The 25,396-nt window shown below is 40.7% G+C and overlaps 1 protein-coding gene across 1 annotated transcript; it reads right to left on the bottom strand.

Annotated features, from left to right (window-relative positions):
* Positions 1-293: 293 nt before the first annotated feature.
* Positions 294-24,247, bottom strand: Snrnp48 (small nuclear ribonucleoprotein U11/U12 subunit 48). Its single transcript, XM_006972780.4, has 9 exons — positions 24,052-24,247; positions 18,712-18,825; positions 18,195-18,255; positions 16,859-16,933; positions 11,435-11,623; positions 10,865-10,986; positions 6,038-6,126; positions 5,383-5,541; positions 294-1,126 (listed from the first exon to the last, which is right to left on the bottom strand). The coding sequence occupies exons 1-9, from the start codon at positions 24,205-24,207 to the stop codon at positions 1,078-1,080; spliced, it is 1,014 nt and encodes a 337-aa protein (XP_006972842.1). The 5' UTR covers positions 24,208-24,247; the 3' UTR covers positions 294-1,077.
* Between the last annotated feature and the right edge of the window lie 1,149 nt (positions 24,248-25,396).

Raw genomic sequence — 25,396 nt, 5'->3', positions numbered from 1 at the left:
GCTCAAAAACACAAACACAAACACCCCTGTGTCAAAGGGAGAGCTCACATTGGGGCATTGCACTGCCAAAGCTGTAGGAAAGAGAAATCTAACCGATAGTAACAAAACCAGAGCTCTGGTTGCCCTGTGTCGGGTAGAGAAAGCGTATGGCAGGTACAAAACTTCTGGAGGCAGCAGATCACTCCACACCTACGGTGCTTATGCAGACATACACCAGTCACACTTGATGGGATTATTTAAAATAAGCACATTTTAGTGTGTGCACACAGTATTTCAATCCATCAAGACACAAAAATTATAGTAATTTTTAATTATCAAATGAAACATAAGTATATATTATTGATATTGTTGACAAGCCCAAGTTCCCTTTGACCAACCTCCCAACCCTGTTATCTCTCCCAATTATTTCTATATCTTTTCCCACATATAATTAGGAATTTGGAATGTCTTCTAATAAACCTTTAAAATATAATCATATACATATATATCCATAAGAAATATATAGTACTGTTTTGCACATGGATCTAATGCTAACTTAAATATACCTACCACTTGCAATTCCCCCGTAGCATTACATTTTAAAGATCTATCCATGTGAACACAGATCAAGGCTATTCCTTTTAATGCTAATACAGAAATTTAACCTATGACTAACTACACCATAGTTCATTTAGCCAGGCCATTCCCCATTCAGAAAGACAATTAGATTATTTTGCCCTATTACAACGCTCCAGTGCAGTGATAAACAGCAGTTACTGCTAGGGTAGAATCTAGCCTCACCTTTAACTTTTTACAATGAGAATGTTTTCATGGATAATTTACCTATTTCAAGTACTGATTTGTAAAAAAAAGAAAACTGATAAATTACCAACATGATGAAACAAATAGTAATAAGAATCTATTAAAATATTAAGGAAAATGTAAACATGTAGGGTACAATTTTGATTCATGGTTTGAAGCATTTATTAAAATAATCAGTATTATACAATCATAACAGCCATTTTATCCTATGCAAAGATTATAATTAAAACATCAGCATATTTATCCATAAGCATAATTAATGCAGTCACTTTCTGTTTATATTTTTTGTTTTCTTCTTTTATGACTATGGTGTCTTTCTCCATCCCTGAAATAAATAGGCATAAAATTATAAATGAGACATTTTAATATTAGAGCTTTGTAATAATTCAGCAGTAATATATTTTTAACAGACATAAATTATGGTAAGTTAAAACATGCATTTAGAACTGAACAATACTTTTTTTTTGAGACAGTCTCACTACATATCCCCAGCTAGCCTAGAACTCACTCTGTAGACCAGGCTGTCCTTGAACTCAGAGATCCACCTGCCTCTGCCTCCTGAGCACTGAGATTAAAAAAATGCATCACCACTTCCAGCTGACAATACTTTAAGAGTAAAAAGGGAAAGTCAAATTACTAAAATTAAGATCAAGATTAAAATACAGGTAAGCAAATTGGGGAGGCTATAAAGAGGAAGAAGGGAGATAAATACAAAAGAAAGAAATAAGAGGTCAAAATAACAATAAAGTTGTCCAAAAAAATGCTATAAGGAATCATAGTACTAACTAGCTAATAAAACAAAAACAAAACCATAATACACCTAAGTCTATTTACAAATATATGATTTATATGAAATTTTATCTGGGCAGACAATGCTCCCTCCAAGAGCCAAAGACCACTCACTTAACAAAACTCCCAACACCAGGCATGGAAAGCCTTCTTCTGAGTTGTTGGTGAGAACTGCCCAAGAAACTCCCCAAACATGATAGGTTATTGCTACTGTCCTTGGTTAACCCTCAGAGGAAGAAGGTAAGTTCCTATTCCTGAAGACACCATGTTCAGAAGTGGAAGGTAAAGACCTATTACTGAAGGCACCATGTACTTCAGACACAGGGCCCAGAGCCCCCTGAGCTGGAACTGACCTGAATGAATCCTTCTCCTTGAAGACTAGCTTTCATAGTCTTCAAGGCACCATGCAAGCTTCCAAAGGAGAGAAGTAACTAACATGCTTATGGACCATAGCAACAACAAGCATGGCATGATAATCCTAAGGTAGCACAAATACCTTGCTGGTAACTAAAAGCTCTCTAATTGGACTTAAGAAAATTAATTAAGTTCAACAAGAGGGAAATCATGCCTGGTACTGGAGACCTAGCCACCTACCCAGGGCTGGTGAAGTCCTGGATTATGGAAGAGAACCCTCAACCCCCACTTGACTAAACCACCACAACCCTAACTGTACTCAAAATACTTGTCCTTACACCCTCAGTTAATGCAATCCTCACCCCTCAGGACAGACACTTCTCTTTACATCAGACATGAGACCAGTACAGAAAACCACAACTAATCAAAATGTGGAGCTGTGGAGCCTGGTACCAATGGCTACATCTACAAAATACTGCCACACCTCAGGTTCAGGGACACTGCAGAAGAGGGGCTGACAGATTATAAGAGGCAGAGGATCAGGGAGAGACTGTGTCTCCAAGTAATCTCAGAAGCTACACTCAAGTCTCACTAACATAAGTACCTAAACAAGACGGGAACAAGGACAGCAGCAGACATGCCAAAGTGGACTGGGAAAAGCCCAGGAGACTGCAAGCCTACAGAGAACTAGAGGCAACTAAGGAATGTGGAGAGCAGGAGAAACAGTCTTCTGAAAGAGCCATCATTTGGTTATCAATCAGTACCAAATGGTCAGCTCTGAAAACACAGACAAGTAACACACAGACCAAGCAGGCTATATTTAGGAATGTACGTGCATGTACACATATGCATGTAACAGCAATTAATGAAAAGAGAGGCCATGAATTTGAAGAGAAAGAGGAGTATATAGGAGCTTGGAGGGAGGAGGGAGGAGGAGGAGGAAGAGGAGGAGGAGGAGGAGGAGGAGAAGATATCTCAAAAGTAAAAGGGAAAATGGTAAGCAAAATAGGATTATACTTTGGAGGTCTGCTTTAAAATAACTAAATATATGTTAATGTTAGATGACCAGAGAATCCATTTCAAATAAAATATGAAAGGTACAGAAAAAAAAGTTAAATTGTCTGACTTCCCTATTCTGGCTGCCATCTCAACTTTCTAGAACTCATTCTATCTTAGGAATGAATGTAGATATTAGCCTTACTCTAAGAAGTACTTCCTGCTCATTCACTGCTTACCCTCTGCTACTTCATATTCACACTGAAGACTTGCAATGTAAGTTTACAGGGACTGATTAGAGATGTCAACTCCGAAAAGAGCCAAAGCAGTTTCTACTAGATGGGCAAGAGTTCATTTGTGGGGGTCAGAAGGGGTAACTAAGCAAGCATTTCATCTTCCCAAGAGAAGAACTAATCACAGCTAGCTTTAGACCTACAGAACGACAGTAAGATCAGCAAAACTGTCAGGCCAACACAGAAGAATTTACTAGGGTTAGAGAGATGTCTCAAATGTTCACTGCTCTTGCAGAGGACCAGGGTTCAGTTCCCATCATCCAGGCAGCTCACAAGTGCTCATAGCTACAGTTCCAGGGCATCCAATGCCTTCTTCTGGCCTCCACAGGCATCTGCACACACTGGGTGCACATAAGCTCACGCAGGCACACATACATATACGTAAATAACTTTTTTTTTAATTATTTTTCTTTTTGAGACAGAGTTTGTCTGTGGAATTCAGAGATCCACCTACCTCTGCCTCCCGAGTGCTGGGATTAAAGGCATGTGCCACCACAGCCTGTCAAATTACTTTTTAGAAAAAGATTCACTAATTCTTCTTTACCAGTGGCCCTGGAAAGACACATCAAGTGAAAGTCGAGTGTTGAATAGTACTGTCCACATCAAACTCAGAGCCTGGGAGGCAAAGACAGGCGTATCTCTGTGAGTTTGAGACCAGCTTGGTCTACAGAGTGAGTTCTGGGGCAGCCAGAGCTACACAGTGAGACCCTGTCTCAAAAACAAAAAAACAAAAACAAAAACAAAAACAAATAATAACAACAACAAGAACACTAAGACAGACACAGACCCTGTCTTCCAGGAGCGAAGACTCTATCGGGGAGAACCACTAAGTGCAGCAAACAATGGCGTGCTAGGTAAGACTGACAGTCCTCTCTGCTTGAGTAAAAGAGGGCTCAGGAAAAGATAAGTCTGCCAAGCAAGCCCTTAAAAAAAAAAAAATAGGCAGAAGGACACAGTGCAAAATGGCGTAGATAGGGATGAGAACTCAAGTCAGGCTGCCCAGGGCAGACTCTGCACTCCACAGGGTCATGGAAAGTACAAGAAACAAGCAGAAACTGATCCTAAGTGCTGAAACCATTCCAAGCAATGTGAATTTTGCTGCTGCTGAGTTTTAAGAGGATTCACTTGGCAGCACAGGAGAAATGGATTCACAAAGGGTAAGTTTAGAGACACCTACAACAACTCAAAAGACAACCGCTATTCTCTGGTCTAGACAGACAGCAACAGGAACAGTAGGAGGCCCACGGCCGCACGGACAGGAACTTGGACCTGACCAGATGGGAAGCATTAACGACCACCTGATTTCCGGCTTAAGAAATTTTGAGAGGGTTATCCCACCAACCTGGACAGGAATACTAGGGAAGGAGGACAGACTGAGAAACAGTTTAGTTAGAGCCCTGGTGAATGTGACACCCAGGAGGATGCCCAGTAAGCAGCTGGCATACAAGATATTTAAAATTTATTATTTAAAAATTAATTCATATCTTCTAGTTATCCAAATTATACTACCAAGGGTAAAATTGACTGATATAGATTGGAATGTCTCTGACTCTAAAAATATTTCATCTAGAGAATTAGCATGAAGAATGAGAAACATGAGAGGACAATACGAAAAGAAGAAAGGTCTAAGCAGGTATTGTACCACTGCCTTATCCAGACATTACTTTGATATGTCAGGTTAAGAAGTGATTTAAAAAAAAAAAAAAAAGAGGGAGCACCAAGATGGTCACCTGGTGGTGCAAGTCTATAATCCAGCCTACGTGGCAGGCAGAGGCAAGAAGATCACAAGTTCAAGGCCTGCCTGGGTAACATGGTAAGGTTCTGTCTCAAAACTTTAAAAAAATATAGAAAAGGACTGAAGTTATAGCACAGTAGTAGAGCGCTTGGCCTACTATTCATCAGTCTCTAGGTTTAATTTCCAATACCACAAAGAAAAGGGATTGGGGGAAAGCAATGACTTATCACACACACAGAACTAGGAACTACGACTCTACGGGGGAAGACTAAACTGAGCAATGGTGAGTCTGAAAGTGTCCATTAATTCCTCCCCTACCTTATCTTATTCCTACAATTGATTTTCCTGCATTCTACAACAAAGTCAACAATGCTGGGCAAAGATAACGATGCTGTCAGGGGCAGACAGACTCACCTCTCTTTCCTTCTTCTTGACTCAGGATTTTTGTCCTTATTTCTTTTTCGTTTGTGTGGACTTCTACTCCGAGCCCTTCTATGTCGTGAATTTTCCACATCCAAATAACTTCCACCAGACTGTCGTGAATCTACCGAAGCTGATCGCCTCTCTTCATTCCTGCAGCACGGAAAGGAACAGCCATCAGCTCCTTTCACCAATGGCCTCCATTGCACACACAGACCATCGACCTAATGTGTAATATTCTGTATCATACCAATGGCAGCTAGCGTGTACATAAACAAGCATAATCTTCTATTCCACAAAGGTAGCAACTGAACAAACAGCCCCTATAATATAACTTATTTATAACTATTTCCCTAATATGGTTGTTCATCCTTAACGTCACAGCGCTAAGTACAGTAATTCTGAGCACTGACAATAAACAAGCACCAGTGAATCACAGTATGTTACTAAGAGTCTTGGAAATGCTACGGTTTAATAGTACATATAGATGATTCTTTAAAAAGATACTACTTTAAGCCAGACATAGTGCTGCACACCCGCAATTTATAGCACATGAAAGGCATACTACGTAGCAAGTGCATGGCCCTGGGTTCAATACAAACAGAAAATTAAATAAGCAAGTGCTTCATTAGTAAAGACAATGACACACTTTTCAGCACCATCTTCTGCTCTTTCCTGTTCTTCTTGCCAGTGGTTACTGAGTTCTTCCATGTGTACCTTTATCACATCTCGAATTACCTTGGAAGAAGCAAAAACCAAATGTCAGATAAGAAAGTTGTTCTAAAACTTAAGATCATAAAACCAGAAAAACAGGGGCTGGAGAGATGGCTCAGGGTTAAAAGCATCTGTTGCTCTTCCAGAAGACCAAGTTTGGTTGCCAGCATCCATGTGGTGTGGCTCACAACCAACCACCTATAACTGAAGATTTGGGGATCTAATGCCCTCTTCTGGCCTCCTTGGGCACTGGCACTCATGTGCATATAACCACACACATACATGTAATTAAAAATAAAATCTTTTAGAAAAATCTCTGTAGTGGTATTTGCTCTGTCCATGACCTTGAGCTATACAGCCTGAAAGAGGTAGTGCTTCTTGCCTTTGTATGTGACCTCTTTAAAAAAAAAAAAAAAAAAAAAAAATGGAGAGGGGTTATGTGTTTCCTTCTTCCTGGCATGATCGGATAGCCAGGTGCATTTGCTCCCAGACATAACAGAGGACGACTTCAGCTGTTTACTTGGTTCTGTGTTCGTGAGTTTATTTTCTCAGTTTATATCTCAATAAATACCTATTACCCATTAAATAGACTCATGTGGATTGACCTTAACAAATCTCTGCTTGTCATCACTCAAAAATTTACTAAGGGCTATGATATAATGGACTATGAGATGCATGTGTTTAGGAACTATAAAAAAGGCATTGGTCACACTAGTGAATAAATGGTAGATGGCAGCATTATTTCAATATTAAATTTGAAGTTGGAGCTATGTTATGACTATGTAAGAAAACAGCCTTATTCTCTGGAAACACACACATACTACTTTGGGAAAAAGAATCATGATGTAGGGAACTTACTCTTGAATAATTAAAGGAAAAAATGTACAGATAAGTAAAAGAAGTACAGAAAGGAAAAATGGTGGCTGGGTGGCTATGCCTACAATCCCAGTACTGAAGGAATTCTAGAATACCCTGGGCTATGGGGTGAAACACTGTCAAGAAAGGGCAAGTGGATAAAAAGAGGAGAGTAATGGAATACATAGGACATGAAGACAGAAGGAGGGACCACTTGAGGTGAGGGAGGGGACAGCGGAGGTGGGTAGGGACCACAGAAGACAATGAGGAGTTTATGAACAAGGGCAAAGAATAATGGTACATGTATATGAAAACATCATCAGAATGAAACCCATCACGTGACAAGTAAATTTTTTAAAAATGAAAAAAGAATGAAGGAACAAAAAGGAAGGGAGTGAATGGAAACAGTGAGTACACAGACACAACACCCATGATGTAAAGTTGTGCAGAATTCTTACTGCTGTTCCTAGCTCCATAACTTCTGGAGGAGAACATCTGCACATGATTTTTAAACCTTATAATTAAACCAAGATGAAAGACAGAGTGTGAAATATGAGTTACTTCACAGATGCTCTCCCAAAGAGTCAAGTCCCTAAGCTTTGATGAGAACCACTTGAAAGTTTCTTTTCTATCTTTTCCACACTATCAAATACAGGACTAGTCAGGGAAGACAGATAAAACAAAACAGAGCTAATACTTCTCTCTTGCCTGCTAAGGAAATGTTTCACAGTATAGGAAATAGGGGCAATTACCAAAGAAAGACACTACAGAGTCAGGTGTAGTAGCACATTTCTTTAATCCCAGCACTTGGGAGAAAGAGGCAGGTAGATCTCTGTGAGTTCAAGGACAGCTAGGACTACACAGGAAACCCTGTCTCAAAAAACAAAGAGAAAGCCACCACAGTTCAGACCTGACTGCAATTTTCCCCTCCATCAGAGAAACTTTCAATAGTTCCAAAAGCTAAACACAGAACAATGTCAACTTTCAGTAAAGCTTGGGAGTCCTCCATGATTTTAGGACAGGACACAGTGCCTTAGTGAGCACACTAGGCAGTTTTCATGGAACCCTAAGCTCCAGCCATCCCCAAGACACTCAACATTGGTTTTTTTATATGAGCCACACACACCAGCAGTCGTATTCCAGTTCTAGTGCCTCTTAAGCAGCCTTACTAGACTACTTTTTGATAGCTCTCCTGGAGCTCACTGAAGTCCACTGTGCTGGTTTGAATGAAAACGGCTCCCACACAATCATTAGATGTGTAGTCTTGCTGGAGAAAGTGTGTCACTGCGGGTGGGCTCGGAGTCTCAGAAGCTCAAGACAGGCCCAGTGTCACTCTCTTCTCCAGATGGAGAACTCTCAGCAGCTTCTCCAGCACCATGTCTGCCTGCATTCTGCCATGCTTCCTCCCACGATGATAATGGACTTAACCTCTGAACTGTAAGCCACCTCCAATTAAATGTCTTCCTTTGTAAGAGTTGTCATGGTCATGGTGTCTCTACATAGCAACAGAAACCTTAGCTTAGACACCCAGGTCAGACCTAGCACAGGTCTGCCACACAGGAAAAAGCCAGGAGTTTCCTTAAGTTTCCTTACTTCCCTTTTCCCTTAGAACTATGGCCTCTAAGACCTCACACCAATCCAGCCTTTGAAGAACCATTATGCCCCATACTTCAGCACTCACACAATCTGTAACGTTTCACTTACAGCAAGCATTCAAAGCTCAGATACCCTGTTGTCATCACCTTTGCACACCCTACAGCAGTGTGCTAGGCATAGCTATACTATGTAATTTTTTGCTGAAACTTGTCAAAATTCAAGTTCTAGTCCACAGCAAACAAAAAGTATGCAAGGCATGAAATGGAAGCTAGAAGAGGTTAAAATACGAACAAAGCCAGAGGAAGGGGAAAATTATCAAGTGCAGAGGCAGGAGGTAGATAGTTAAGGAACATAAACTCCTTATACTGAGCTGTTTACTTGAGTATGTTTAAGTATTTCCATAAGAAAAGGTCAATCCTGAGCTAGTGGGAGCTCACAGACTCTGGACCCACAGCTAGAGAGCCAGCAGTGGGATCTGGACCTGTCCCTCAGGTATGAGCTGGCTTTTTGGAACCTATTCCCCATGCTGGGATGCCTTTCCCAGGCTTGATGTAGGGGGAGGAGCTTGGTCCTGCCTCATCTTGATATGTCATGCTTTGTTGACTTTTTTTTTTTTTGGTTTTTCGAGACAGGGTTTCTCTGTGTAGCTTTGTGCCTCTCCTGGAACTCACTTGGTAGCCCAGGCTGGCCTCAAACTCACAGAGATTCACCTGGCTCTGCCTCCCGAGTGCTGGGATTAAAGGCGTGCGCCACCACCGCCCAGCCGCTTTGTTGACTTTCATGGGAGGTCTGCCGCTTTCTGAATGGAGGAGGGGAAACTATGATTGGTATGTAAAATAAATGAAAAAATTTAGTAAGTAACTAAATAATTTAATTCATTTAGCAAAAAAAAAAAAAAAAAAAAAAAAAAAGAAAGAAAAGAAGGAAGGAAGGAAGGAAGAAAAGGTCAATCATAAAATGATAGAGAATACCAGTATTTACATGATTCCAAAGATATGAGACCAGAGGGGACCTAGTGAAGAACCAAGTATTTGAGGACCTATAAGCACCATACAATTCCAGGCTTTTCCTGGGATAGGCAAGTCTAAAATACATCCTAATTATAAAAAGCACTGTATGGAGTGAAAGGTTGGGTGTGTGGCAAAGTGTTATTCAATGAACCAGCAACAGCTCAGAAGCAGCCAGTACACTGTGGACGTGGATGAGTGGCCCTCACACCCACTTGAGACTCAAAATGGCAGAAGAGCATTTCATGTAACGTAGCATCATGTGTCAGGGCACGGCGGTAAGAATATGTGTCACCAGAAAGCTTCAGAGACATGTTGGACAAAAGTAAAATCAAATACTGACAAAATGAGGCTAGAACGTAAAAACTTTGAAATCAGGGAAGAAATCATACATAACAATCAGAGTTTAATATGGGAACTGGGTCTGGGTAGATTAATTTATGTATCAAAAATTTCATCAATTTTCCCCCAATAAATGACACCTAAAACTAAATCTTGGTATCTATCACAGAGAGACTGATTTACAGTAGACATCAGGACATTTCCCAGCAGGCATGGCTCTCATGAATTTAAGCCCACGCACTCAGGAGGCTGGAAGGAAGATTGCTGAGAAGTTCATCGGAGGCTGGAAAGGGTACTAAGAACATTGGCTGCTCTTCAAAAGAACCCAGGTTCATTTCCCAGCACCCTTTCTCCTGGCCTCTGGGCACCTAAACATCATAATGCACACACACACACACACACACACACACACACACACACACACACACACACACACACACTCAGGCATACACATAGAATAAAAAAAATAAAATCTAAAACTTTTTAAATAAAAAAGCTCAAATAACTCATGCAAATCAACAACAAACAGCAGAGTCAAAACTCAAGCAAAGAACCATGGTGGCTCACGCCTTTAATTCCAGCATTCAGAAGCAGGAGGATCTGTGAGTTCAAGACCAGCCTGGTCTATGTATCAAGTTCCAGGACAGTCTTGACTCATTCACCACCCTCTCTCAAGCCAAGGGTAGGTGAAAGCCCAAATGTATATATACTCCCATGACAGCACAGAACCACTTTCTCAAAAAGAAGTGTCATTAAAAGGTTACACAACCATCACAGATGATGTGAGTGCCCTTAAAAGCCTCTGCCTGGCAAAGAGGTGGGCCTGAGAACATGGGGCAAGTACAAACTGGGTGTGGTATTCTGAGGACACTTCAGGAAAACCTCCAAGGGCATAAAACAGACTTAGAAAACTGGGAAATTTTTGTTCTCACACAAGCACTACAAAATTATGTGAAACTTACCTCAGTATATGACTTTTTGGTTATATGAACATTCTTGGCTCTATAGGATTGGCGTCTTCTTTTATAATCTCTCACTTCTGCCAGGATTTCCAGGTAAGATTTTGGACTTTTTCGGCTATTATCTAATGAAAGAAACCAAACCTGAGTCCTTTGCAAGAGCATTGCAAGCTCATAACCCAGTTTTAATTAAGAAGTTATAGTTAGGAATATAGTTAGGAATAATTCCATTCAGTATGTTTCAAGGTAACACACAAAAAGTTTCAAAATATTCTACATTATGTACACAAATAGGCTATTTTTTAATCACCCCCCCCCTTTTTTACCCATTAGGTAAACATAGAATTGTTCAAGTTCACAGATTACACACAAGTAGCATTCTTATAGGTGGAACTATTTAAAGTAGAAGTCAGAGTAAAACTCCTTTTATAAGCAAAATCATTATGATAATGTTAATATGAGATGATACAAAACCACCTTACCCCAGATCAAGTGGCACAAAAATGAAATCACTCTACTAACACTCATGAGACAGAATGATAAGAAATGTAAAGAATGATATTCATCTTAAACCTTGATTGACTTTGGCAGCCAAGTCTACAAACAGATCACTGTCGTTTTCAATGACTTGAGAACCAGATCGCTTTTTCTTTGTCTCCTCAATGACAAAATCATAAAGGGCAAGACGATCTGCTTGGGTAAGGTCACAAACAGATCGTTTGTGATTCAGAGGAACTTCAACAGGCACTGAAGAATACATTCCTAAGATAAAAGAAGACAAGAGTAAATGATGGATCATGTGGAATTATACTTTAAATATGTTTAAATATTTAAATAATAATGCAATATTAACACAAGCTACTTTTTTTACAAAAAAAAAAAAAAAAAAAAAAAAAAAAGGATGCAGTAAATGGTAATGTTCATGGATGTCTGCAATTCTCCTCAAACAAGGTTAAGATGGGGTCCATGAAACCAGGCAGTAATAACCACAGGAAATGACTTGCTCATCGGAAAGCCTGTTTTCCCTTCATGATGAGGTCTTGCCATGTTTGCCAGGCCGATGCAGACTGTAGCTTCAAGGGATTCTCCTGTTTCAGCTTCCCAAGTAGCTAGGACTACAGGCACAAGCCACAAGAACAGGCCAAGAAAGCCTTTGTATAATTTAAATACAACCTCTATTACAAAAGTATGAATTACTTCTGTTATATGCTCTTTTTTCTCATAAAAGCTGAAAATATTTTTAATAGGCAATGTACATTTTTAGTCCTTCTGAAAACAAATTAAGGGGCTATGAATATGTAAAAAAACTCATATGCAACATTAAGATAGACGTTCAATATTCAAGTTCATTACATCTGTGCAAGGACTAGAGTAGGGAATAAAAAAAAATGTTTAAATTAAGCCAAGTATGGTGGCACACTGGTAATCCTAGCTCTCAGGAGATGGGAAGATCACAGACAGGACTACAAAGCAAGAGGTCAACCTGCGCTACACAGTGAGACTGTTTTACAGTAGAAACCCTAAACTTCCTAAGACCAGGACAAGATTTTACACTAGTTTCACTTTACAAAAGAGGAAGTATGCTGTCTTAACTAAATCAAATAGAAAAGGTAACAACAGCAGTGCACCTAATAGTTATGATCATTCTAAAATCTGCTCATAAACGAACAATAAATAAATACAATACCTTGATGTGATGTATTAAAACATCGAAGAAAAAATTTGTTTTGAGATTCAAATGGTCTCAAAGAAATAAAATGATTGTAACTGTAAACAAAGCAGTTTCAAACAAGTCTTCCTACTGCAAACAGAACATCACTACTAAAGGAATGCTAATGTATGCAAGGTCATCCTAAAGGAGTTAACAGTGGCTCTCCCCCAGACGTAATTAACATCTTGGCTAAGAGGCAAAAGAAGAATTCAAATAAGAGCATACTAAAAACTAAGCATATTAAAAAAAGACAAAAAAAGAAATGACTTCACACTTCTCCACAAGCTAAGGAGGACACAGTGGTACTGAGGCTGTGGTTGAACAGATGCAGACGATCACACCTGGACATTGTTACAAGGGGTTGGAAATGAGTGGGAAAGGAGGACTCCCTCTGATGCTGAGGAACTATCAAAAGACTTTATGTAGCCAGGTGTTAAACATAACACACACTATAAAACCGGCTTTGGCAAGCCTGATTCCTTTGAATATCAGCTATAAACATCTGAGAGGAAAAATACAAAATTTAGAAAACAGTATAATAAATCAAGCTCAAAGTTCTTTTATTAATTAATCTTAAATGTCTTTATGATAGAAACTAATACTTAAACTTATTAAAATTCAATCAGAATTCCAAACCAAGACTTCTAAGAGTGACAGCTATTAAGATAAAGTCAGAAGTTCAGTGATACTTTTAAAAGGATATCATTTGCAAAAAGGATACTGCATATCTTTAAATAAGGAGTACATTCAGGTTCCTAATTCCTCTTTATACTCACCCCAATTACTGAAAAAGAAAAAGTACAGAAAAGGTTAAGCAACAAACTACATTTCAAATCTCTCAAAACAGATATTTTTGATTAAAAAAAAAAGATAAACACACTTAAGCAAGCTTCATTTATAGGAGTGTAAATTTTCAAACTAAATTTCCCTATTTGGTTTATGTGCTGTAATTTCCAAAAGTCTGTGTCCTCTTTTTGAATTTTTTAAATTGTGGTAAATACATGAAACACAATCCATCCTTCTGATCAGTTTGACTTACACGGTTCAGAACACTGGACCAGACTTCACTCTCTGCACTCACCACCTCTTCTCACCTCCAGAACTCTCATCACTTCAAACCAGACTTAAGTTTACCTGAATGCACAGTCCTCCTGGCTGGCACTCACCATCCCGGGAAAACTTACCCATGGCACATGTATTTTAGTAAAAGGAATGGTCTCGGTGTGGCACTCACGACTGCGCAGAGCACCCACACAGAGACAATCCCTAGCATTAGATAAAAAAAAAAAAAAACCAAGGCCCATGGGAGAAAACTAACTTGCCCAAATGGTCCTCCAAGGTTCTTCTATAAGACACTGATAGCAAATCATGGCCATGTCTCAAATATGTGTCATGAAACTTAGAGCAACGTGAATGCTTAATATTGGAGAAAAAAAGATAAACCACTAAATATAAAATTACAATTTATGATCAAAATTAATCTTTGTTATAAACCAGTCAAAATAAGTGCACAAGAAAGTAAACACCTAGGCCTAGGCTTTCCACATCACATGGAGGTCAGCAGAGCTTAGGTCTGACTGATGTAGCAGGCACAATGAAAACACACATTTGCTGCCAAAAGATTTCCATTCTGGTGCATCTTAAACTATTAATAAGATGAGGAAATGCATATTGCTTCATGTTCACATAAACAAATCAGTAAGAAGGTAGTTAAAGAGATTCTTGTCCTCATGTCAAAAATGCGAAAATATCTAAAGACGTAAGTGGACCACAAAGATAATTCTGATAAAAAAAATATAGAACCCTTCATAGGAGTTAAACACATTTTTAAAAGAGGATTACAGATCACATAGTTATTCAAAGCAATCAAACCTAAGATAAAATTCAAAGTCAAATAAGTCTCTCTACTCTAAGTTCAAAGTAATTCTTAGATGCCCTAAATTCAATGCCCGGCACTACAAAAATAAAAATAAAAATAAAAATAAAAAAAAATAAATAACCCAAAATAATTCTGTTTCTGTGATGAATTGAGCTCAATGTTAAATTGTACTGTCTAGTTCTATAAATCCATACCCTGTGACCTTTTCTAAATCACTTATTTACATAAAACTCACTAACACTCTCTGCACATTACTTTTTTCTTGGACAGTATGTCTGCCAATTACTGTAGTACTTGCCATGTCTATCCTCAAGACAAGACAACTGTTCCACTACACAGAAGAACAAAATCTCACAAGTTACTTCTTTAGACTAACAAACAATGAATGATGAGCAGCATTAACAGGTGCATGTGTGTGCAGTGTGATGTTCTCGCAATGATGTAATACATATGGACATCAAAAAGAGCCACAGTCCACAACTTTCACTACATGCAGATCAATTCTAGCCCTCTCAGCTGAGAGCCTGTGACAGAAGTCAGAACTCCATTCTGGAGGCAGCCTTGCTGCTGCTGCCCAGCAAGGATGAGTTTCGTCCCGTTGTGTTTCTTCGCCTACTAAAACACTTCTCCAACACTGCAAAAGGTTTCTAGGGAAAAGAAATGAAACATGCAAAAGAGTTCTGGGATAAAGGAGTTTTAAATAAAAGGATTAGTTGGATGTGTGGCACACACCTGGAACTCCAGCATTCAGAAGGGAGGCTGAGGTAAGCATGGTCAGAATGAGGGGCCTCGGCCAGAGACCAAGTCTCAAAGAAACAAAGGGAGAAAGTGCAGAAGGGAGAATCTTACTAAACACCCAAGGCTTTTAGAACAAACACACAAGGACTTTCTCAAACTGGCCCTATCAGCCAGTTTGTTTCCTGTCTGTAAAATACAGACACTGGATTACACGATCAAAGTACTCTTTCAACTCTGAAACAAATTCATTAATCTACCTAAACCAGCTAAGAGTCAAAGTCTTAAAAGGCAAGACTCTCAAAACAAAACAAAACAAAATTTAAATTAATTCTACTGGTCTATTAACTAACAGGGCCAACAAACAGAAACAACAGAGATCATAAAAGACTTAAGTGATCACAGATAAGTAATCTGTAAATCTGAAAGCTGAGCTGAAGCCAACAGAAACCAAAGTAGAAGTTTTGAAAGAAAATACAAGAAATGTGTTTAGGCTGGCAAGGTGGCTCAGTGGGTAAAGATGCTTGCCACCAAGCATGACCACATGAGCTTAACCCTCAGAAGCTACACTGTGGAAGGAGAGAAGTGACTTCCTAAAGTTGTCCTTGGACCTCTACATAATATTATGGCACATGTGCCACCCTATACATATATATACACACACACACACACACACACACACACACACACACACACACACACACACACACACACAAATAAACAGATGAAAAATGTGTTTCCAGCCACTGGAAGTAACTAACACAAGATACACAGGCCAAGGACAAAACAATTTTCCTTCGTAAGCCACAGTGCAACTCAGGAGAAATCAAGTCCAGATCTCGGCACAATGGCTTCTTAGAAGAGTTTTAGGGAAAGACTGAATTTTGACAAAGGAGAAAACCTGCATGATGACCAGGGACAGGCAGGGAGCGTTGAGAAAGGAGTGGCCCGCCTCCCACAGAAAGACAACCTTGGTAAGAGGAGATGGTTGTGCTCTGACTAAATGTCACACCCAGATTCAAAAATCTAAATTCTTTATTAACTTGCCTCCTTCTGTTTGGACGAAGCTGTTCCTTTAGCTTGTAGCTAATTTTTTTAACTCTAGTTTCTGTCCAATTCTGAGGCAGAAACATTTCAAGCAGCGCCCAAGCCGGGCATGAGAACCCACAAAGCCTCTCAGACTATAGGTGCACAGAGTGCTTGTGCTTTTTCTGGGGCATTCCACATCTCCGAGGTTATAAATACAAACTTAGTAGGGAACAGTCTGAGAGCAGCAATGTTTAGCGATATGTATATTTCAATATTCTCAGAAAGCTCTCAGGGTCAGGTACTTGCACCCCAACAGAACAAAAGAAGACACTCTTATCCAGTATACTTACTAAATAATCTGTTTTTAAAAAACTTACCCACAAGACAACCACACCTATCAATCAGATAATGCCAAAACAGCACCCCTGGCTGAGATGGTATTTGAGGGAGCCTCCAGTGTATCTGAACAGGAAATAGCTAATAATCAAGTTGAAACAATGTAAGCTATTCCTCTGTTAAATGTAACACTGATCCTTTTCCAATGTGGCCATTTCACAAAGGTTTTCTTAAGAAGTAGAACCATGCTTACATGAGAAAAAAATACCTTGGTTCACCAATTAGCTGAACTTACAACAACACTTACTTTGACTGTAACAATCACCATCTTTCCCAGCTGCACTTCTGGCTTGTTTAATTATCTGGAACTGTGAATCCTTATCTGAAAAAGAGAAATCTGAATCATGACTTGTAACCTCAGTAAGAATTCTTTCTGAGCTAGCTACAGCCCAAGAGGTGATCAGATTCCAATGAGTTCAGAAAACATAATCAGGCATTCATGAGCAGCAGGTACAAATTCAAGCAACTAATAACTAACATCTTTTAGAGCCAGACATCATTTGAAGTGCATTAGATTTATCATAATCTTTAAGGTGTGGGGATAGTGTGCTTCCCTGGCAAATAAGACACGCTAGGTTCAGTCTCCAGTACTACAAAAAATACTGAAACTTAGGCAATAAACAGGGCAACATCTCACCAAAAGTTACATGCATATGAGTTGACAGGACATTCTGTGTCAGTCAGGACTTTAACTGCATACTGCAAATAATGAACACATATTTCATTTCCATCTTCCCTTTACATTCAGTCCACATTGTGTGGATCATGATTCCACCCTCCCTCACATCTTCAGTCAATGTTGTATGGTCATATTTTTGTTACAACCAAGAAGGGAGGCATGTGACCTACAATATAATTTTTTGTTTGGTTGGTTTTGGTTTTTCAAGACAGGGTTTCTCTGTGTAACAGTCCTGGCTGTCCTGGAACTCAATCTATAGACCAGAATGGCCTAGAACTCACAGAGATCAGCCTGCCTCTTCTTCCCGAGTGCTGGGAGTAAAGGTGTATACCATCATATCTGGTCTACTATGCAAGATTTTGCAGAATTTTTCACTCCCTGTTAACATAAGCCCAGTCTTACTTTTACATTACATGAACTATCTTCATTGTGTATTAATTACACCTATTATCATTAATCATAAGCATGTCTATAATATCCATTCTTTTTGCTAAAGAAAAATTAATACAAAAACTAGACTACTTGAGAGACACCGGCTCCCTCTTATTCCCCCAGGGTACTCTTGAGCAGGGAGAAATGAGGAATTTGTAGATAGATGTATATATATATACACACAGAGAGAGAGAGACCGTTAGAAAACAGGAAGGCCTGGGGAGGGCCTGGGTCCAAACCCACAAGCTTCCTCTGTCTCTACTAAAGGGCTTTTTAAAGGAATGCCAAGGGGTGGAGCAAAAGACCTTCCCCCAGCACAGCCAAGTGTAGACCATCACAAACACCTGGTGACCTTGCACGTGGTCAAGCCATCCCCTAATGCAGCCCTGTGGTGTAAAGCAAGCTCAAATCTCACTAGGAAACCTTTGTGGGCTCCCACAACTACTTTTCAATCATAATCTAATATACTTACTCAAAGTAACTGAAGGAATCTTCAAATTCTCATAGAAAAAAGCAGGATTGTACATTTCATCCTATACAGTAAAAAAAACAAAAACAGAAACTTTAGCTAGTATTCTCTCTCTCTCTCTTTTTTTTTTTTTTTTTTTTTTTTTTGTTTTTTTTTGTTTAACAAGACAGAGTTTCTCTGTGTAGCCCTGGCTGTTCTGGAACTCTGTAGACCAGGCTGGCCTCAAACTCACAGAGGTCCACCTGCCTCTGCCTCCAGGGTGCTAGGATTAAAGGTGTGCACCACCACCACCACCACCACCACCACCACCACCACCACCACCACCACCCAGTTTAGCTAGTATTCTTAAGGACTGCACAATTGGCTGTTTTAAGATTTGATATAAACAATACCACTGTTTAAATATCTAACACTTGGTGAAGTCGGGCAAAGTACTACATTTTCTACCATAGCTCACAATATACTCTCCTGATTTACTAACGAATGAATGACACAATATGATGTAATAAACAAATGTTACCTCTTCCTCTTTGGCATAGCCCAGCTTCCTCAATCTACAAGACTCCACGTGCTTTGCTAGTGATGATTTAGGCATGTGATGATTGGAATCATAAGGGCATATCGTGATTTCATCCTGAAAAAAAATCAAACAGAAGGAGAACAGTATTTTAAAATCATTCTAGTACTTCCTTTTCTGCAGATCTCCCTTCAATGTGGGTGTTTGTATTAAGAAAATAAAAAAGAAAATTCTCTCAATGCATCTTCTAAAGGCACAGTCCTCTCTCCAGCCCTTCAGAGCTTAACTTTCTTCCTTTTTTTCCCCCCTTTTTGTTTTTCAAGACAGGGTTTCTCTGTGTAACAGCCCTGGCTGTCCTGAAACTCACTCTGTAGACCAGGTGGGCTCACAAGAGATTCACCTGCCACTCACAAGAGATTCACCTGCCTCTACCTCCAGAGTGCTGGAATTAAAGGTGTGCGCCACCATCACCCAGCTGAGCTTAACTTTCTCAATGATTAATTCACTATCTCCACAGCATCTCGAATAGCCATTCCTTACCTCTGCCATCACTACCTCACTGACACCTGCCACTAGCAATCTTCCTGCTACTGAAGCCACACGTCACAGTTGTTGTATTTGAGCTCCTGGTATTCCTAATACACTTTGCTCTCTCTTGTGTTGTTCGTATGTACACATGTATGTAGAGGCACATGTGTAAGTAGTGTGCATGTGGAGATCAGAGATCAACATCAGGTGTCTCTGTCAGTCACTCTCTACCTTATTTTTTGAGATAAGATCTCTTACTAAATCTGAAGCTCACCTATTTGGCAAGACTGGCTAGGGCCAGCAAGCCCCTACATCTCCAGCTCTGAGGTTACTGGTTCTGAGGATTCTCATGCTTCCTTAGCAGGCACGTTATCAACCACCTCCCCAGGCTTTGTTTTGTCTTTTGAGACAGGCTCCTGCTGTGTAGCCCAGGCTGGCCTTGAACTTACGGCAATCGTCTTGCCTCGGCCTCAGAGTGCTGGGATTACAACCATTCAACACCACATCTAGCTCTTAATAAATGTTTATTTCTACCCCTCCGGTTCTTATTTGGTTTCCTGCAGTCGCCCCTTTTAAATGCTGGTATTTCGTGTAATTCTAATCATTAACCTCTTGTTCTTCAATAACATGCTTCCTAGCAATAATCTGGCTTCAATTCTCACTATACTTTCAAAGTTTCACAAATCTATCTCATCAGACCATGTTTCTCTCTTAGGTACCTTATACCAGGAGCAAGGTGGCTCAGAGGGTGATGCACTCACCAAGCAAGGCTGACAACCTGAGCTCAATCCCTGGAATTCACACAAAGTTGGGAAGAGAGAAACTGAATCCACAAAACTGTCCTGACCCACCCCATATCATATACACACAATAATTTTCTTTAATTGTTTTATAATTATTAAGTACCTTGTACTAAAAGTCCAACATGAACAAAAATAAATTCAATATATTCATGGTTTGTGTGATGGTTGATCTTAATTGTCAAACTGATAAAATCTAGAATCACTGAGGGCCTCTGGGCCTCTATCTACGGAGAAGCACCTTGATTAGGTTCATCGAGGTTGAAAAGACCGTGGAACTACTCCCTGGCCAAGTTCCTAAACTGTACAAAAGAAAATGAGCTGAGCAAAGGTTCATGCTCTTCTTGGTTGCAGATGCAACTGCTTCAAGCTCCTGTAGCTTTGACTTTCCTATTATCACAGACTTTACCTTAAACGGTAAGCCTTCTTAGTTTTGTGTTGATTGCTGTGAGAAAACATCCTGCAAAAACAACTTAGGAGTTTATTTGGCTCACAGTTCCAGGTTACAGTCCATCCTGCAGAGAAGTCAAAGTGGAGCAAATGTGAAGCAGCTACTCACACCTATAGTTATGGGATGAGACAAAGAATGTATGACCTGCTAGGGTCTGGGTTATTTTTCCCTTTAATTTAGTACAGGACCCAGTTCATAATGTGGTGCTGCCCACCTTCAGGGTGAATTTCTCCACCTTAATTAATTCAATTAATAAATCCCTCCCTGGGATGCCCGCAAGTCAACCTAATTTAGACAATTCCTTATTGAGACTCCTATCCCAGGTGATTCTGCATTGTGTCAAAACTAATCACTATACCATCCTTTCTTTTTTAAATGCTTTATTTTTATTTTATGTGCATTGGTGTTTTGCCTGCATGTGTATCTGTGTGAGGGTGTCAGATTTCCTAGAACTGAAGTTAAAGATAGTTGTGAGCTGCCATATAGGTGCTGGGACTTGAATCAGGGTCCTCTAGAAGAGTGCCAATGCTCTTAACCGCTGAGCCATCTCTCCAGCCCCACACTTTCTTTTCTTACCTTGTTGTTGTTGGGTATTTTATCACAGCAACACAAAAGTAACTAAGCCATGTAGCACCCAAGCCTGCCTTCTTCCCATTTCAGTGAAAGGCGCCACCTGCTCAAGCAAGACACTGCCTCCTCCCTAATCATCACATCCAAGCAATCGCCCAGCCCTGACATTTTTCACTCTTTTTTTTTTTTTTTTTTTGGTTTTTCGAGACAGGGTTTCTCTGCGTAGCTTTGCGCCTTTCCTGGAGCTCACTTGGTAGCCCAGGCTGGCCTCGAACTCACAGAGATCCGCCTGGCTCTGCCTCCCGAGTGCTGGGATTAAAGGCGTGCGCCACCACCGCCCGGCCATTTTTCACTCTTAAATGTCTGAAATCTTCATTCTCTCTGTCCCCAGTGAACTTTTCCAATTCAAGATGTCATGTTACTTCTCTGGATTACAACAGCTATCTAATTGCTCTCTATCTCTGCTTCCAGGATGGCTGCTCTCTACTCCATTCTCCACAACGCAGGTATTTCTGAAACCCCAGTTCTGCTATTTACTCGCTATAACATATTGGGCAACATAATCAACCTTTCCTTGACTTAGTTTCTTCATCTATAAAATGGAAGCAATAGACCCTCATCTCACAAAGATATCATGGAGATTAAATAAATATAAATATGTGAGTTTATACACAGAAAACATTTGAGCAGGGCCTGGTACGTAGTAAGTACTAAATATTTATTTAGGTATTCTATTAGGTAGGTATTTTATTAAAACACAAATGTGATTTGGACATTCCCTGACTTAAAATTTGTCTATGCTTCCTCCCCTGTTGACCCTCATTTTAAAAGACAACAACAAAACCAAGATTCTCTAATATGGCTGACAAGGACCTTTAGGCTCTAACCACCTACCTATTATCACTCCACTCCCCCTTTATATCATGGAGTCCTGGTTGATCTAAAACTCACTATGTAGGCCAGGCTTGCTCAAATTTACACAGATCCACCTGCCTCTGCCTCCCAGGTGCTGGGATTGAAGGTGTGCACCACTCTGCCTGGCCACCAGTATCCTCTTAATGTTCTAGCCATCCTTAAGTACTTGAAGCCCTCTAATCTTATCATTTCAGCCTGGAATTCTAAGTGTGCTTTCTCTGTGCGTCACCTAGCCAATTCTACTCATTTATTTTTCAGCTTTGAATTTTTTTTGGGGGGGTGGGGCAGGTCAGGGCTAGGGAGATGACTCAGTAAGCATAAGGACCTGAGTTCAAATCCCCAGAACCCATGCAAAAGACAGGCATGGTTAGTATGTATCTGCAATGTCTGTGCTCCCACTATGAGATAGGAGATGGAATGGAAAATGCCCAGAAGCTCATGAACCAGCTAGAATGGTGTGTGCGATATCAAGACAACAAGAGAGCCTGAACAAGGTAAGTCAATGACCCATAACCCAGGCCATACCCCCATATACACCCACACAGATTTTGAGAAACATTTTCCCAGAAGCTTTTACTGACCCATCATAGCCCATAACAACTAATATTACAAAAAAAAATTTAACTCCACCTATCACAGACTTTGCCCCACGATAACTCACCAGCTGTCATCTCTCTGTACCCCTCATCACCACCATAAGTTCTCCACCATGTCACTGCTCTCCACTACGCTGTGTCACAGAAACATGGGGATTCACTAAGTATCTGGATTGCACCTATCCTAGGGATTATCAGTGTCATTTCCCAGGATTTTTTAATGCCAGTTACTCTTCTGAGTATCAGATAATCATGTACCCCACAGCTTACTGTCATGGGGGATTTTACAATGGAGGTTTACATAGCAATTAAGCACACAAACTCTCAGAAGCCAGAAGGTATGCATTCAAACCCCAGCTGCCATTTAGGATCAGTTTATCAAAGTTAAAAACTTTGATGTTTTTGTTTCCTCATCTGCAGATTGCTGCCAATCATTCTCACCTCCAAGGGTTAAGGTAAATTTTAAATGAAGTAATGTAGTGCCATATACAAAGTGTTAGGTGAATGTTAATACCCTGAAGCTGAGTAATCAATGACACAGAAGGGTGTGGTGGGTCCTGTTCAATGGCCTGGAAATTTCATAAGTTATCTAATGCATAGCTCAAAATTTTTCAGCTCTCCCCCAAATCCACTTTACAGAACCGTTACTAGGGTTTTTTGTTTTGTTTTCGGTTTTTTTTTTTTTTGAGGGGGTGGGTGGTTTTTCAAGACAGGGTTTCTCTGTGTAACAGTCCTGGCTGTCCTGGAACTGGCTTTGTAGACCAGGCTGGCCTCGAACTCACTGACCTCCACCTGTCTCATCCTCCCAAGTGCTAGGATTAATGGCGTGCACCACCATCGCCCGGCTCCGTTACTAGGTTTTAATTCATGAGCTGTAATAGGTTAATTCACAACTCCAAATACAATTGTGAAGGAACAAAGGAGAGTATTTTTCTTATAATTTCCACTTCAATTTTAATGGTGATTAGCTTATATGTAAATCAAACCTATCTTAAATATTTCCATTGGCGTAAGACTTAAACCTCGTTATTTCAGCATAATAAGCGCAGGGGATATAAGAAATCAACCGCACAATGCAAATTCCCCTTCACCCTGGGTCCATCAATACAAAAGTCACGATAATTCACTCAAACACACTTCTTAAGAGTCAGTTCCTAGCTACCATTCCTTGGTGTCGTCCCTTTAATCGTCCCAGAACCGGTGCTGTCCGAGTGGAAGGCGTCCGGGTTTAAGGCAGTGAAAACAGAACTCGACACCCAAGCTTTCCCGAAACTGACTCTTAACGCAACGCGGAATCCTTATGACAGATGACAAAGCAAATCGTCCAACCCACCAGCTGCACCCCCGGGACAAGCACCCGAGGAGCCCTGCTCCTCTGCACGGCACCGGGGTGGAGCACTAGGAGAGACCTGGACCCAACGGGCGCCTTCCCCTCGACGAGAAGCCCGCAGCCCCGGAGAGGCCGGGCCACCTCGTCCCTCACCTCGGCCGCCGCCTCGTCCCCAGGGTCCAGCTGATCCAGGCTCCATCCCAGGGACGCCGTCACCTCCTCCAGAGTCCGGCAGCAGCTCTCCACGAACTCGCTCAACTCCTCCTGCAGCCGCCGCCGTTCCTCCAAAGGAGGAGGTTCAGCCTCCATGATCGCCGCTCGCCTCACGCCGGAAGTAGCCGAACTGCTGGCCGCGCGCGGGGGCTTTTGGGAGCTGTGGGCGGGGCCGAGGGGTGGCGCCGGCCTATGGGAAGGGCCGCGGGCAGGGTGGGAACGGTAGTTTTGAAAGGTGGCTTCCGGGCTCTTCCGGACCGGACTTCGTTTGCCGACAGCTGGTCTGTACTTGGATCCTGTCTTCCCAGAACATCATTCCCCACGCCTCGTCAGCATATTTAGGAAAAATGGTTTATATCGACAGGAAAGCTTAAAGAATAACAAAAGAAGTGTAGGTGTAGCCTTCCTCCAGCTCTTTAGCATTTTGCCACTTTTAATTACTCTAAATGTCTTTATATCTTGACACTTCTTCCCAAATGTTAGTATGCACGTCCTCAGAACGTCTTCCTACATCACTGCAGTGCATGATCAAACAGAAAATTCATAAAATCAGCTAACGTACAGTTTAATTGTTGCCTGCCAAGTTCTTCTTACAGCAATTGTACTATGTTTTAACCAACTGGCTATAATTAGTTATAATCTCTTAGTTTCAGCCACCCTCCTCTTCTCTCCCTCTCTCCCCAGTTCCCCCTCCTCTCTCTGAGACAGAGTGTCACTATGTAGCAGTGGATGTCTGGTCTGGAACTTATTTTGGAGACCAGACGTGAGATCTGCCTGCTTCTGCCTTTGGAATGCTAAGATTAACGACTTGCACCACCAGTCTGAGGTAGTTACAGAGAAGAAAAGAGAAAGGGGACTGAAAGTGGGCTGTTACTAGTGGTAGCTAGGAAAACAAAATGAGTGGTGGATGAAACAATGTCAGATGACAGATAAATCATTTCTGAGCATGGGTAGGACAGAGAAGGCAAGAATCTTAATAAAAAAAAAAAAGCTAGTCACTGTAGTTCTGGACACGAAATTACTTTAGTTTCAGCACTTGTTATTGTTTAACCAAAATGTAGGAGCTTTACAAAATGCCATGACTATAGTTAATATAGACCATAAGAATATGTTCCCTACATGTCCATATAACCAACCCTCTACTGACCTATTGTTTGTGGTGATATTGTTTGTAAGCTAAGAAATAAAGCTTGCCTGAAGATTAGAGGACAGAGTCAGCCACAGAGTTAGCCATGGAGGTTAGGCAATGGTAGTACACATCCTAGCACTCGGGAGGCAGAGGCAG

Source organism: Peromyscus maniculatus, chromosome 5 (genome assembly GCF_049852395.1).
Source record: "Peromyscus maniculatus bairdii isolate BWxNUB_F1_BW_parent chromosome 5, HU_Pman_BW_mat_3.1, whole genome shotgun sequence".
Taxonomy (NCBI): domain Eukaryota; kingdom Metazoa; phylum Chordata; class Mammalia; order Rodentia; family Cricetidae; genus Peromyscus; species Peromyscus maniculatus.
Note: the sequence above shows the minus strand (reverse complement) of the source record. Positions and strands in the feature narration are given on the sequence as shown.